Consider the following 16,111-nt stretch of genomic DNA (forward strand, 5'->3'; position numbering starts at 1 on the left):
TTATATGCGTCCTCTAGAACTGATGGATCCCATCCCTGGGTTTTTTTATTATTTATTTAATTGGGAGATGACAGCCCTCCATCCTTCCGCTCCGTGAAGGTGGACACCTACCACTGGCCACTGGCATCCCGCTCCGTGAATGCCTCTGTGGCTACTGCCGCTCTGTGCAGTATTTTACTACCTGCTCTTTATATGGACACCTACCACTGGCCACTGGCATCCCGCTCCGTGAATGCCTCTGTGGCTACTGCCGCTCCGTGCAGTATTTTACTACCTGCTCTTTATATGTGTCCTCTAGACCTGATGGATCCCATCCCTGTTTTGTTTTTTGTTTTTGTTTTTTATTTAATTGGGAGATGACAGCCCTACATCCTTCCGCTCTATGAAGGTGGACACCTACCACTGGCCACTGGCATCCCGCTCCGTGAATGCCTCTGTGGCTACTGCCGCTCCGTGCAGTATTTTACTACCTGCTCTTTATATGCGTCCTCTGGACCTGATGGATCCACAATATTTATCCCATGCCCCTTTGAAGTGCTTCACAGTTTTGGACTTCACCACTTCCTCCGGAAGGGCATTCCAGGCATCCACCACTCTCTCCGTGAAGAAATTCTTCCTGACATTGGTTCTTAGTCTTCCTCCTTGGAGCCTCAGCTCGTGACCTCTGGTTCTGCTGATTTTTTTCTGTTGGAAAAGGTTTGTCATTGTCTTTGGATCGTTAAAGTTTTTCAAGTATCTGAAAGTTTGAATCATATCACCCCTGCTCCTCCTTTCCTCCAGGGTGTACATATTTAGATTCTTCAATCTCTCCTCGTATGTCAACCGATGAAGACCCTCCACCTTCCTGGTCGCCCTTCTCTGTACCGCCTCCAACTTGTCCTTGTCTCTTTGTAGATACGGTCTCCAGAACTGAACACAGTACTCCAGGTGAGGCCTCACCAAGGACCTGTACAAGGGGATTATCACTTCCCTTTTCTTACTCGATATTCCTCTCTCTATGCATCCCAGCATTCTTCTGGCTTTTGCAATCGCCTTGTCGCATTGTTTCGCCGACTTCATATCATTAGACACTATCACCCCAAGGTCTCTCTCCTGCTCCGTGCACATCAGCCTTTCCCCCCCCATCGAATACAGTTCATTCGGATTTCCACTCCCCAAATGCATGACTTTGCACTTCTTGGCATTGAATTTCAGCTGCCATATCTTCGACCACTCTTCCAGCTTCCTTAAATCCCGTCTCATTCTCTCCACTCCTTCCGGCGTGTCCACTCTGTTGCAGATCTTAGTGTCGTCCGCAAAAAGACAAACCTTACCTTCTATCCCGTCCGCAATGTCGCTCACAAAGATATTGAACAGGACCGGTCCCAACACCGATCCTTGCGGTACACCACTTAAAACCGCTCTCTCTTCAGAGAAAGTTCCATTTACCATCACGCATTGTCTTCTGTCCGTCAACCAGTTTGCAATCCAGGTCACCACTTCGGCACTCACTCCCAAGCTTTTTGTTTTATTCACCAGTCTCCTGTGCGGAACCGTATCAAAAGCTTTGCTGAAATCCAAGTAGATGACATCTAGCGCTCTTCCTTGATCCAATTCCTTGGTTACCCAGTCGAAAAAGTCAATCAGATTTGTCTGACAGGATCTTCCCCTGGTGAATCCATGCTGCCTCTGGTCCATCAATTCTCCGGACTGTAGATATTTCACTATTCTCTCTTTCAACAGTGACTCCATTACTTTTCCCACCACCGAAGTGAGGCTAACCGGTCTGTAGTTACCAGCCTCTTCTCTGTTCCCACTCTTGTGAAGCGGGACCACCACCGCTCTTCTCCAATCACTCGGCACCACTCCCGTTTCTAGGGATCTATTGAACAGGTCACACAGCGGACCCGCCAGCACATCTCTGAGCTCCCTCAGAATCCTTGGATGAATCCCATCAGGCCCCATGGCTTTGTCCATACACTCAGAAATATTTGTCCATACACTCAGAAATAAATAGATATACCCTCACAGTCACACATACACTCAGAAATACATACATATACACTCACAAAGACACTCTGAAATACATACATATAAAACACAGATACACTCTGAAATACATACATATACACTCACACACACAGAAATACATATATATACACTCACACACACACAATAACTCTGAAATACATACATATACACTCACACAGACACACACACAGAAATACATACATATACACTCACACACTCATACACTCTGAAATATATACATATACACTCACACACACACACATACACTCAGAAATATAAATATATACATTCACACACACACACATACACTCTGAAATAAATAGATATACCCTCACAGACACACATACACTCAGAAATACATACATATACACTCACACAGACACTCTGAAATACATACATATAAAACACAGATACACTCCGAAATACATACATATACACTCACACACACAGAAATACATATATATACACTCACACACACAATCACTCTGAAATACATACATATACACTCACACAGACACACACACAGAAATACATACATATACACTCACACACACACATACACTCAGAAATATATACATATACACTCACACACACACACATACATACACTCAGAAATATAAACACATACATTCACACACATACACTCAGAAATATATACATATACATTCACACACACACACACATACACTCTGAAATAAATAGATATACCCTCACAGACACACATACACTCAGAAATACATACATATACACTCACACAGACACTCTGAAATACATACATATAAAACACAGATACACTCTGAAATACATACATGTACACTCACACACACACAGAAATACATACATATACACTCACACACACATACACTCTGAAATATATACATATACACTCACACACACACATACACTCAGAAATATAAACATATACATTCACACACACACACATACACTGAAATAAATAGATATACCCTCACAGACAAACATACACTCAGAAATACATACATATACACTCACACAGACACTCTGAAATACATACATATAAAACACAGATACACTCCGAAATACAAACATATACACTCACACACACAGAAATACATATATATACACTCACACACACACACAATCACTCTGAAATACATACATATACACTCACACAGACACACACACAGAAATACATACATATACACTCACACACACACACACACATACACTCAGAAATATATACATATACACTCACACACACACATACACTCAGAAATATATACATATACATTCACACACACACACATACACTCTGAAATAAATAGATATACCCTCACAGACAAACATACACTCAGAAATACATACATATACACTCACACAGACACTCTGAAATACATACATATAAAACACAGATACACTCCGAAATACAAACATATACACTCACACACACAGAAATACATATATATACACTCACACCCACACACAATCACTCTGAAATACATACATATACACTCACACAGACACACACACAGAAATACATACATATACACTCACACACACACATACACTCAGAAATATATACATATACATTCACACACACACACATACACTCTGAAATAAATAGATATACCCTCACAGACACACATACACTCAGAAATACATACATATACACTCACACAGACACTCTGAAATACATACATATACACTCACACACACACCCAGAAATACATGTACACACACACACACAGAAATACATACATATACACTCACACACACATACACTCTGAAATGCATACATATACACTCACACAGATACACACACAGAGATACATACATATACACTCATACACACACAGAAATACATACATATACACTCACACACACACATGCAATCTGAAATACATACAAATAAACTCACACAGACACATACACACAGAAATACACAGATATACACACACAGACACTCACACAGAGAAATACATACATATACACTCACACAGAAAGATATATACATATACACATACACACATATACTCAGAATACATACATATGCACTCTCACAGACACTCTGAAATACATACATATACACTCACACACAGAAATACATACATATACACTCAGACACACATACACTCTGAAATGCATACATATACACTCACACAGAAAGATATATACATATACACATACACACATATACTCAGAATACATACATTTGCACTCTCACAGACACTCTGAAATACATACATATACACTCACACACAGAAATACATACATATACACTCACACAGAAAGATATATACATATACACATTTACACATATACTCAGAATACATACATATGCACTCTCACAGACACTCTGAAATACATACATATACACTCACACACAGAAATACATACATATACACACACACAGAAAGATACATACATATACACTCACACAGAAAGATATATACATATACACATACACACATTTACTCAGAATACATATATATGCACTCTCACAGACACTCTGAAATACATACATAAACACTCACACACAGAAATACAAACATAGACACACATACACTCTGAAATGCATACATATACACTCAGACACGTACACTCTGAAATTCATACATGTGCCCTCACACAGACAAACATACACTCTGAAATACATACAATATACACTTACACAGACACACACACAGAAATACATACATATACACACACACACACACATACACTCTGAAATACATACGTATACACTCACACAGACGCACACAGAAATACATACATAGACAGACAGACACACGTACACTCTGAAATACATACATATACACTCAGATACACATACATTCTGAAATACATACATATACACTCACACAGAAATACATACATATACACTCAGACACACGTACACTCTGAAATACATACATATACACTCACACAGACACACACACAGAAATACATACATATACACACACATACACTGAAATACATACATATACACTCACACAGACACACAGAAATACATACATATACACTCACACACACACATACACTCTGAAATACATACATATACATACACTCACACAGACACTCTCAGAAATACATACATATACTCTCACACAGACACACATACTCTCAGAAATATATAGATATACCCTCACACAGACACACACTCAGAAATACATACATATATACTCACACTGACACACATACACTCTGAAATACATACATATACATACACTCACACAGACACTCTCAGAAATACATACATATATTCTCACACAGACACACATACACTCAGAAATACATACACACTCACACAGACACACATACATTCAGAAATACATAGATATACCCTCAAACAGACACACATACACTCTGAAATATATACATATACACACACAGATACACACTCAGAAATACATTCATATACACTCTCACAGACACACAGAAATACATAAATATACACTCACACAGACATACATACAGAAATACATATACACTCTCACAGACGCAGAAATACATAAATATACACTCACACAGACACATATACTTACACAGACATACACACAGAAACACTTTTTGTTTCGGTTCCTGGGTATTTGCAGGTTCTTATGGCCTGGATTAGCCACTGTTGGAAACAGGATGCTGGGCTTGATGGAGCCTCGGTCTGACCCAGTATGGCAACTTCTTATGTTCTTAGAAAGTATTCAGTTGAAACCTCAGGGAGGTTAGATCAAATTGTGATGTCAGGAGTTTTAAAGCTGCTTTGGCATTAGTGGTCTGCGCAGTTTGAAGGCTCTCCTGCCATTGATTAGTAGTTATAACCATATGTACCTTTCTGTATTAAAGAAGAAAACTAGGCGTCTCCTTGTTTCTATCAGAATGTTATTATCTTGGTTTGCTACTGATTCTCCAGTGCTTGGGTGGCATAAGGAAGCCTCAGCAGAGCCCGCGTGGCAGGATGTCTCCTCCCAGAAGATTCTCAGCACTGCCTCACCCAAGCTAACTCCAGCAGGGCTGGCTTGGTCTTTATTGCTTTTGTATCTCATGGATGGCACAGGAGCTGGTGTTCTAGCCTTTGCCAGGCATAGGCGGCACTGGCCACTATTTCAAAAGAAATTAGCTTTACGATCGTTTCTAACCTCCTTGTGAAAAAGAAAATTTCTGATTGGGGGTTTTGCTTTTTTTTAAATTTTATTTATTGCAGTGCCTGGAAACAATGATACCTTCCTGCCCTCTGGCCAAGCGCCCAGCAGTGGGATGCAGGACATGTACAGCCAGTCGACCTCAGGAGTCCTGGGCCAGAGACCGCAGTTCTCATATGGCCCTGGCTATGACAGGAGGTGAGGCTCTCATATTGCTCTGTATTGTTACGTAACTCCCTCATATTTCAGCTGAAATTCCCCCCAAAGGCTTGTGCTGATGGGGAGGGGACTATGATCATCTTTTTTTTAATTTCACGTTTAACTAAGATATAGGGGCCAATGCAGTAGTACGTAACTAAAAGCATTATTAGCACGGGCTTGCAACACAATTTAATAGCCATGTTAAAAAGCCACCTAATGAGTGACAGAAAAAGATTTGGAGGATAACTTTCAAGCAACTCCGCACAGTCCCAAATATATGGATACACGGAGAGCTACTACAGTATTTTCTAACCTGTGCATATCAGGTATGTGCAGATTCTAAAGTATGTGAATGTGTTCTCCCTTGCATATGTGCGGATGTTTAACTCGAATACCTGCGATGCATAGAAAGCATGTACTTTTTATAAACAAAGAGGTCAATCTTAAAAGCATTGCTAGTGCAGAAATGACCATACACGTGTGTATTTATTTATTTATTTTATTTTACATATTTTGTATACCGTCATTCGGTTTTGCCATCACAACAATTTACAGTAATAGTAATATGATGACAAAGAGTTGAAAACAAGTTAGGTAACATTGATGAAAATAACAGGAAGAGTGTTAGATTTTATATATTGGAGAAATTCTTGAAAGACTTATCGTGGGTTTCGTGATTGTGTTGAGATTTCAAGGGTGGACCAGATGGTATCTCTGTTTTCTTGGTGTTGTATTGGTTGGGAGTCTGTTGGTGTTGTTGATTGAGTGCTTCTGAGTAGGCTCTGGTAAATAACCAGGTTTTCAAGTCTTTTTTGAAGGTTTTGGTGTCGAATTGAATTCTTAGATTGTAAGGTAAAGAGTTCCATAAAGAGGGGCTGGCGATAGATATAGCTCTCTCACGGGTTGTTAATAGATGCGTGGTTTTTGCTTGAGGGATTTTGAGGAGTCATTTATTCATTGAGTGAAGGTTCCTTTTTGGACCATGTAGTTCGATATGTTTGGTTAGCCAGTAGTTTTGTTGTCCTGTGATTATTTTGTGGAGGATTGTTAAAATTTTGAAGTCTATTCTGTATTTGATTGGGAGCCAGTGTAAAGAGATGAGGGTTGGTGTAATATGTTCTTGTTTTTTAGTTCCTATAAGAATTCTGGCGGCTGCGTTCTATAGTATTTGGAGTGGACGGATGGTAGTCGAAGGGAGGCCAAGGAGTAGGGCATTGCAGTAGTCTAAATTTGAAAATAAGATAAGTTGCAGGACTGTTCTGAAGTCATTTTGTGTGAGGAAAGGCTTAAGACGTCTGAGTGTCAGTAATTTATGTTCTTATGCCACTTCTTTTTGCCCTTTTTTTAGAACCCTTAGCTCATCATATACGTGCCTCAGGTGATATTCATGGGGTTCACTTGGGATCGTCAGAGCACAAAATAGCTATGTTTGTGGATGATGTCCTATTTACCCTCACTAAACCAGATCTTTCACTCCCGGGGACAACTGCAGTGCTGCAAGACTTTAGTAAAGTCTCCAGGTTCAGATTAAACCTCAAAAAATCTGAAGTGCTCAATTTAACTTTAGGAGATGAACAGAGGGGGCGTTTGCAGTCCAAACTTCCCTTTAAGTGGGCGGCACATCACATTAAATACTTGGGTATACATATTGGCAAGAATTATGGGAACCTCCTGGAATTGAACTATAAACCCCTCTTGCAAACACTCTCTAAGGAATTGGACATTTGGTCTGGCCTCTCCCTCTCATGGTTGGGGCGGATAGCTGCGGTAAAAATGAATCTCTTACCACGGCTTTTGTATCTATTCCAGTCACTTCCTATATCTATCCCCAATAACATGCTGAAGTGTTGGCAAAGACGTGTTGTTAACTATATTTGGAAGCGGAAGCCACCTCGGATTCGAAGGGCAATAATGTTTCAACCTACTAGTAGGGGAGGCTTGGGAGTCCCCAACCTAGAGTGGTATTGGGCGGTCGCTCAGTTAAGGGCCATAATTATCTGGCATAAAATGTACGACCAGCCGCTTTGGGTAAATCTTGAACAGGATATAGTGGGGCGTATGCCACTGCGGGCCATGCTTTGGCAGCCTAGGGACACCTGGCTGAGAGATGGTGAAATTGCCCCTATCACAAAGACGACTTTAAATACATGGGAGAAATGGAGGGTGCATTTTCTTGGCACTCGCCTTTATTTCTATAGTACCGCCCTTAACTATAATATAAAATTTGCAGCGGGACAAGCACTTTCACACTATCACTCATTGCTCAGTAGGGTAATTGCTCAATTTGAGCATGTCTGGGGCTCTCAGGGATTTCTCACCTTTCTAGAGCTTCGGGAGAAGTGGCAGTTACGTGAGCAAGATATATTCTTGTATTTGCAACTCCGACATTTTCTACTGTCAGAGAATGTGGGGGTTGAGCTTCGGAAGGGGAAAACAATACTGGAACATTGGTGTAATAAAGCAGACAGTCAGTCTGGCATTATTTCTAATCTTTATGGCTTCCTGGGTAATGCTGTGAGGCTCCCGGCCCCGTATGAGAAGGCTTGGGAACGTGACTTGGGCAAACATCTCACCAGAGACCTGGGAATTAATCTTTCAAAACACAAAATGCAGCTCGGTTTCGGCCACATTAACAGAAAATGGGTATAAAGTATTAATGCGATGGTACTTGACGCCTGTTCGGATACAGAAGATTGTACCAACGTTTAATGCCGATTGTTGGAAAAAGTGTGGGGGGACTGGCACTTACTTCCATATGTGGTGGACTTGTCGAAAGGTGAACATGTTTTGGGAAGACACCCAAAAATTGGTTGCAGGTATTCTAGGCTTAGAGGTTCCCCTAGCTCCTGAGCATGTCTTACTGAATGTGTCTCCACCAGTCCCTCACTATCAATGGTTACTCACACACCAAATCATCCTTGCGGCCAGGTGTGAGCTAGCTCTGTTTTGGAAGCGACCAGACCTCCCTACTAGGGAAGCAGTGGTAGCCCGACTTGACCATAACTGCTATCTTTATAAACTAACTGTGATTAAAAATCATACTTTGCCTAAATATTATAGATCCTTATCTGACATGGAGAAATCAACTGTCATAGAGTCTATGTGCATGTATTTTATATGAGAGACGACTTGTTAATGTATAACCTGCTTGCTACAGTGGTCTAAGAATAAGACTGTATTATATGTACTCCAGTTTATATATTCTTGATTGCAGTACTCTCAGTCAGGGGGGGGTTAATATTGCATTGATAACTTGTTGGTTGTCTAGTGTCTCACTGTTTATATATTTTACATGTGAAAACCAATAAAAATTGTCAATCAAGAAGAAAAAAAAGGATTGGATAAGTTCTTGGAGGAGAAGTCCATTACCTGCTATTAATTAAGTTGACTTAGAAAATAGCCACTGCTATTACTAGCAACGGTAACATGGAATAGACTTAGTTTTTGGGTACTTGCCAGGTTCTTATGGCCTTGATTTGGCCACTGTTGGAAACAGGATGCTGGGCTTGATGGACTCTTGGTCTGACCCAGTTTCGCATGTTCTTATGTTCTTATGTGGTGCGCTCGTGAACAGCGCGGATTATAAAAAGCCGCAAAGTATGTGTATATATATCTCGGTGCGTGTGTCAAAAATAAGAGTACGGAAAAGGCAGGGCATGGGCATTCCAGAGCAGGAACAACAGTTCCGCACATAACTCCGTATTTTAAAACCAGAGACCACGGCGCGCATCGGCTTCTTATCCGCGTAACTTTGCTGCTGCTCCAGATGAGGAGCAGGTCTGTGCATCTCGAGTTTTAGGGATTACAGGACAGGGTGACATGTCCGGGTCAAGTGGGGGGCGTGCAGGATGAAGAACCAGAGGGGTCTTGAAGATCTCTATATTAACTGGACAAATTGGTGGACTCCTTGGAAAAACTGGAATGTTCCCTCCACGAGCATGACATAAAATCTTCCCACATACGTGCGCAAAAGCCGGCAAAGTTCTAGGAAAGATACAGGAAGTACGTTTTCTCAAGCAGTCTTTTAAGATTAGGCTCATACTTAGGTGCAGGAGGTGTATTTTGAAATATACATGGGTACGTGCCCGCATGATTTAAAATTGCAGAATATCTCTGCTCGCACGCCAGCACACATGTGCATTGGCGCACGCACGCTTGTTTTAAAATTAGCCTGTAAGCTCGCTGTCTCTGCAGCCTTCTCAAGCCTACTCAAGTAGAGTTTGGACAGATACGGTTCCTATTTCACTGTGTAAAAAGGGGATTTGATTTTCAGGAGAACAATGTGGTTAGAGCAGGGTTCAAATCCCACTTTGCTCCTTGTGACCTTGGCAATTCACTTTACCCTCTGTTGTCTCAGGTACAAACTTAGGACCTGATTCACTAAGAGGTAGATTTTCAAAGACGCACGCACGCATCCATGTGCACGCGGTTCCTGGCGCAGGCACATGGACGCGCCGGTTTTATAACATGCACGCATCACCACGCACGTTACAAAATACAATACCTGTGCACACAGACGCGCCGGTTTCATAACATGCACGCATCACCACGCAGGTTACAAAATACAATACCTGTGCACACAGACGCGCCAGTTTTATAACATGCACGCATCACCACGCACGTTACAAAATACAATGCCTGTGCACACAGACGCGCCGGTTTCATAACATGCACGCATCACCACGCACGTTAGAAAATACAATGCCTGTGCACACAGACGCGCCGGTTTCATAACATGCACGCATCACCACGCACGTTAGAAAATACAATGCCTGTGCACACAGACGCGCCGGTTTTATAACATGCACGCATCACCACGCACGTTACAAAATACAATGCCTGTGCACACAGACGCGCCGGTTTTATAACATGCACGCATCACCACGCACGTTACAAAATACAATACCTGTGCACACGGACGCGCCGGTTTTATAACATGCACGCATCACCACGCACGTTACAAAATACAATACCTGTGCACACGGACGCGCCGGTTTTATAACATGCACGCATCACCACGCACGTTACAAAATACAATACCTGTGCACACGGACGCGCCGGTTTCATAACATGCACGCATCACCACGCACGTTACAAAATACAATACCTGTGCACACGGACGCGCCGGTTTCATAACATGCACGCATCACCACGCACGTTACAAAATACAATACCTGTGCACACGGACGCGCCGGTTTCATAACATGCACGCATCACCACGCACGTTACAAAATACAATGCCTGTGCACACGGACGCGCCGGTTTCATAACATGCACGCATCACCACGCACGTTACAAAATACAATACCTGTGCACACGGACGCGCCGGTTTCATAACATGCACGCATCACCACGCACGTTACAAAATACAATACCTGTGCACACGGACGCGCCGGTTTCATAACATGCACGCATCACCACGCACGTTACAAAATACAATACCTGTGCACACGGACGCGCCGGTTTTATAACATGCACGCATCACCACGCACGTTACAAAATACAATGCCTGTGCACACGGACGCGCCGGTTTTATAACATGCACGCATCACCACGCACGTTACAAAATACAATGCCTGTGCACACGGACGCGCCGGTTTTATAACATGCACGCATCACCACGCACGTTACAAAATACAATGCCTGTGCACACGGACGCGCCGGTTTCATAACATGCACGCATCACCACGCACGTTACAAAATACAATACCTGTGCACACAGACGCGCCGGTTTCATAACATGCACGCATCACCACGCACGTTACAAAATACAATGCCTGTGCACACAGACGCGCCAGTTTTCTAAAAAAACATGCGGCAACACAGTCAGACCTTTCCCAGTTTCCTCCTGTTCTGCAGACTGGGAGGGAACTTCCCTATCCCCCTACCTACTCTTCCTCCCTTTTCCCCTCTCTTTCCCAACCCCTATCCCCCTCCTATTCTAATTTGTTTTGTTTGGAGGTGAAGTAGTTTCCATGCGCGGCCGGCTGTTGGCGCATGCTTCCCCAGGACAGGAAGTAATGGCCGCTGTCCCGGCAGGTCCCCTAACCCCGCCCCAGCCCACCCCTTTCACAGACCCTGGCACTTCCACGCGTACCCGGGCCATTTCGAAAATGCCCTCGGCGTGCGCACGGCCCCACATATCTCCCCGTATTTGTGCCTGCCAGGCTTTAAATTTTACCCTTACGGGTTTTTCATATAGAGACGGTTACTTCCCAGTCTGCTCCAATTAAGGAGCGGACAGGGAGGGACCTTCCCTGTACCCCTACGTGACCTTCCTCCCCGGCCCCTAACCCCTTCCTAGCGACTCCAGCGCGCACTTCCCCAGGACAGCAGCTCATGGCGCTGTTCCAGCCTGGGCCCGGCACGTCTGTGCATAATGGGGGTTACGCCCGTTCTAATATGCAAGACCCGGCCGCGCCCATAACCCCCATTTTTCACACGCGGGCCTTTTAAAATCGGGCCTTAGGACTACAAACTGTAGCTTTTATAGATGTTTTTATGAGCTTATTTATAAGGCATCTCACGTGTGTAAGCGCTTTTCTAAGCTAAAAATGCAGTGGAAGAGTCCAATCATCTCCCTGGAAAGCTGGGGAAACCCATCAGCCACTCAATCCAATCCCCAGCTTTTGGAAAGCACTGGATAGGAATTTGACTCCATGGTCACCATTCTTTGTAGGTCATGGTTTATTTGAAGGTCACTTTATGAGATGAGTAGATTCTGTGCTTCAGAAAACGGTGAAAATATAACTGAATATCTATATTATTTTAACAGTATCCTTTTCTTTTGCCTGCTTTTAGGTCAGAACATGGCCTGGGTCCTGAAGGCAGTATGGGACCACCTGTTCACAGTAACATGGTGCCTTCTAACAGCGACCCCAGCATGTACTCCCCGAACCGGTACCCTGCTCAGCAAAGGTGAAGAATGAGTTGTGCATCTGCCATATATGTGGGGGAGATCTAGATTTGACTTTCCTGGCCAGAAGTTATATTCGTGGACCTTGTGTATCAGTGACTGCGAAGGCTTCTCTTGCAGCTTCCAGCCGTGTAGGGAATGTAGACCTGCCAGCTGCCACCAGGGAAGAATAAAAAGGCTGCTCGAGGGAGCTGTAAAGTGTTTCTGGATTAGATATATTTATAGAGAGAGAGAGAGGGTGCAGATCTTTTATAGCACGTGCATCCTTTCTATATCCAAACTACAGTTAAATTCATCTGCAGTTTTGTCTTGTTTTTGATTTATTGATTATGAATTTATGATGTGTGTGATGTGTTTAGCTCTTAAGTAATACATTATTTAATATATATTATGTGTTAGGCTCCTGTTTTAATTATACTTATTGGTTATGTTTTGAATTTGTTGTTTTTTTTATTTGTATTTTATTTTTCTAAGCACTATATATCAAATGTGACTGCCTTAATGCCTACAGGAAAGGCAGTTTATCAAATAAATAAATTAAACTAAATGCACTATACTATATTTTGTTTCCAAAGTGCCAGCCAACAGAAGTGTGAAGGTGAGCGTTCTTTGCATCAGTGACTTGGGCAGTCAGTGCCGTTAAATATCTTTTTTTTGTTTCTCAGGCATGAGCCTTATGGGCAACAATATCCTGGACAAGGTCCCCCTTCAGGACAGCCTCCATATGCAGGACACCAATCTGGAATGTACCCTCAGCAACAAGTAAGGAATGATAACAAGCAGCATGGACGGTCTGCATGCTCTTTAATCAAGAAGTTATTACATTTACAGCATCGTTTTTAAAAAGGATACGAGTCGTTCAATAAGCATACATTTGCTGAATGTGTTTCTTGAGGAAAAAGAAGGATGTGAATTGATTCTTTACATCAGATAGCTGCTGTGTTTCATCTCTGGCATTTAAGCCATTGGACTTCCAGTGAATAAGTTAGGGCAATGAAAACTGAAATAAAAATAAATAAATGTAATAGAGACTGGGTTGCTAATTTTGGCAATAATACTTTTCAATTTCAGAATTACAAACGTCATATGGATGGAATATATGGACCTCCAGCAAAACGCCATGAAGGGGATATTTACAATTTGCAGTATAGCAATCAGCAGCAGGAAATGTATAACCAGTATGGCAACACCTATGCGGGAGCAGACAGGCGGCCAGTGCAAGCACAATACCCCTATGCCTACAACCGAGAGAGAATGCAAGGGCCAGGACAGTTGCAGCAGCAGCACGGAATTCCACCCCAGATGATTGCTGGGCCCATGCAGTCCTCCGCCAGTGAAGGGCCTCAGCAGAATATGTGGCCAGCAAGAAATGATATGTCCTACCCCTATCCAAATAGGCAAGGCCCAGGTGGCCCTGCACAAGCTTCAGCCTATCCAGCATTGAACCGTACTGATGATATGTTGGCACCTGAGCAGAGGATGAACCATGAGGGCCAGTGGACTTCTCATCTTAACCAGCGTCAGCCTTCTTACATGTCCTCCTCAGCCTCCATGCAACCTGTAACTCGACCTCCTCAGTCATCCTATCAGACCCCACCATCCATGCCAAACCACGTCTCCAGAGCCCCAAGTCCCGCCTCTTTCCAGCGCTCTCTGGAGAGCCGCTTGTCTCCAAGTAAATCTCCTTTCCTGCCCTCCATGAAGATGTCGAAGGCTGTACCCACTGCTCCAACGTCACATATGTCAGGACATCCACCAGTCAGACGAGAAATTACCTTCCCTCCAGGATCCGTAGAAGCATCACAACCAGTGTTAAAACAAAAACGAAAACTTACCTCAAAAGATATTGGTAGGTATACTAAAGCAGAAAATCTATACTTTTTTTTTTTTTTTTTTTAATTTTTTATTTATTGCTTTTTAAGATACATCCAAGTATTCACTTGTTAAAGAAATATTTGGGTACAATTAAGGTAATTCACACAAAATGAAAATTATTCATTATCTAATACAATTTAACTACATTGTACTCAATTAATAAAGGAAACATGGGAGAGCTGGTAACGAGGAGCATTATACAAAGAAATAATAAACTATAAACTATTGTAACACCCTGATTACCTCCACCTTATGTATTCACATACACCTAAACAGTAAGTTTAAGTGGGGTTGGTGCGAGAGTCGAGAAAGGACCTTAACTGGGAAGGTTCTAAAAAAATGTATTTCTGTTCCCCACTCTTAACATGACACTTACAGGGAAATTGTAACTTAAAAGTTCCTCCCAACTGGAGGACTTCCCGTCTCATATTAAGAAACAATTTTCTGCGCTGTTGTGTCTGTTTAACTAGATCTGGGTAGCACCATATCTTTTGCCCAAAGAATAAAACATGGTTATTACGAAAGAAATGTTTAGACATTGTTCTTATCCATTAAAAAAGCAAAAGAAACTAGTAATGGTCTCCTATAAGAAACCACCATCTCTTGTGAGGATTCCAAAAGGGCTGTTATATCTGGCAAAGATATGTCTTCCACATTGCTTTGATTAGGATTAGAATCAACAGGAAACAGGTAATAGGCTTTGGTAATTACAGGCTTAATTTCATCTGGAATTTTCAATACCTGAGATACATATAATTTAAACAAATCTGCTGGAAATCTATACTTTTTAATGCAATATGGTTTGTTTTAGTTTTGAAAAATGTTGTGCAAGAAAAAACTGTGTAAAGATTTCAATATTAGTAATTAACCATGTTATGTCGTGCTTTAAAGATTTTAGGTGCTGATATTGCATGTTGGTTCATACCTGCATCTGATTAACAAATATGTAGATAAGCAGTTGATTGTAAGTGTTTGGTAAGGGAGTGATTAGCAC

At 42.0% G+C, this 16,111-nt stretch overlaps 1 protein-coding gene across 3 annotated transcripts in view; it reads left to right on the forward strand.

The window, feature by feature from the left end:
- The window catches only part of ARID1B (AT-rich interaction domain 1B), a 1,291,555-nt gene that overhangs the window by 1,235,360 nt on the left and 40,084 nt on the right, over nucleotides 1–16,111 (forward strand). For all 3 annotated transcript variants that reach the window (XM_029596714.1, XM_029596717.1, XM_029596715.1), the window contains 4 exons: nucleotides 6,188–6,323; nucleotides 13,128–13,244; nucleotides 13,908–14,004; nucleotides 14,314–15,091. In XM_029596714.1, coding sequence (XP_029452574.1) covers nucleotides 6,188–6,323; nucleotides 13,128–13,244; nucleotides 13,908–14,004; nucleotides 14,314–15,091 — 1,128 coding nt within the window. The remainder of the gene's footprint in view (nucleotides 1–6,187; nucleotides 6,324–13,127; nucleotides 13,245–13,907; nucleotides 14,005–14,313; nucleotides 15,092–16,111) is intronic.

The sequence above is a fragment of the Rhinatrema bivittatum genome, chromosome 3, assembly GCF_901001135.1.
Source record: "Rhinatrema bivittatum chromosome 3, aRhiBiv1.1, whole genome shotgun sequence".
Classification (NCBI taxonomy): Eukaryota; Metazoa; Chordata; class Amphibia; order Gymnophiona; family Rhinatrematidae; genus Rhinatrema; species Rhinatrema bivittatum.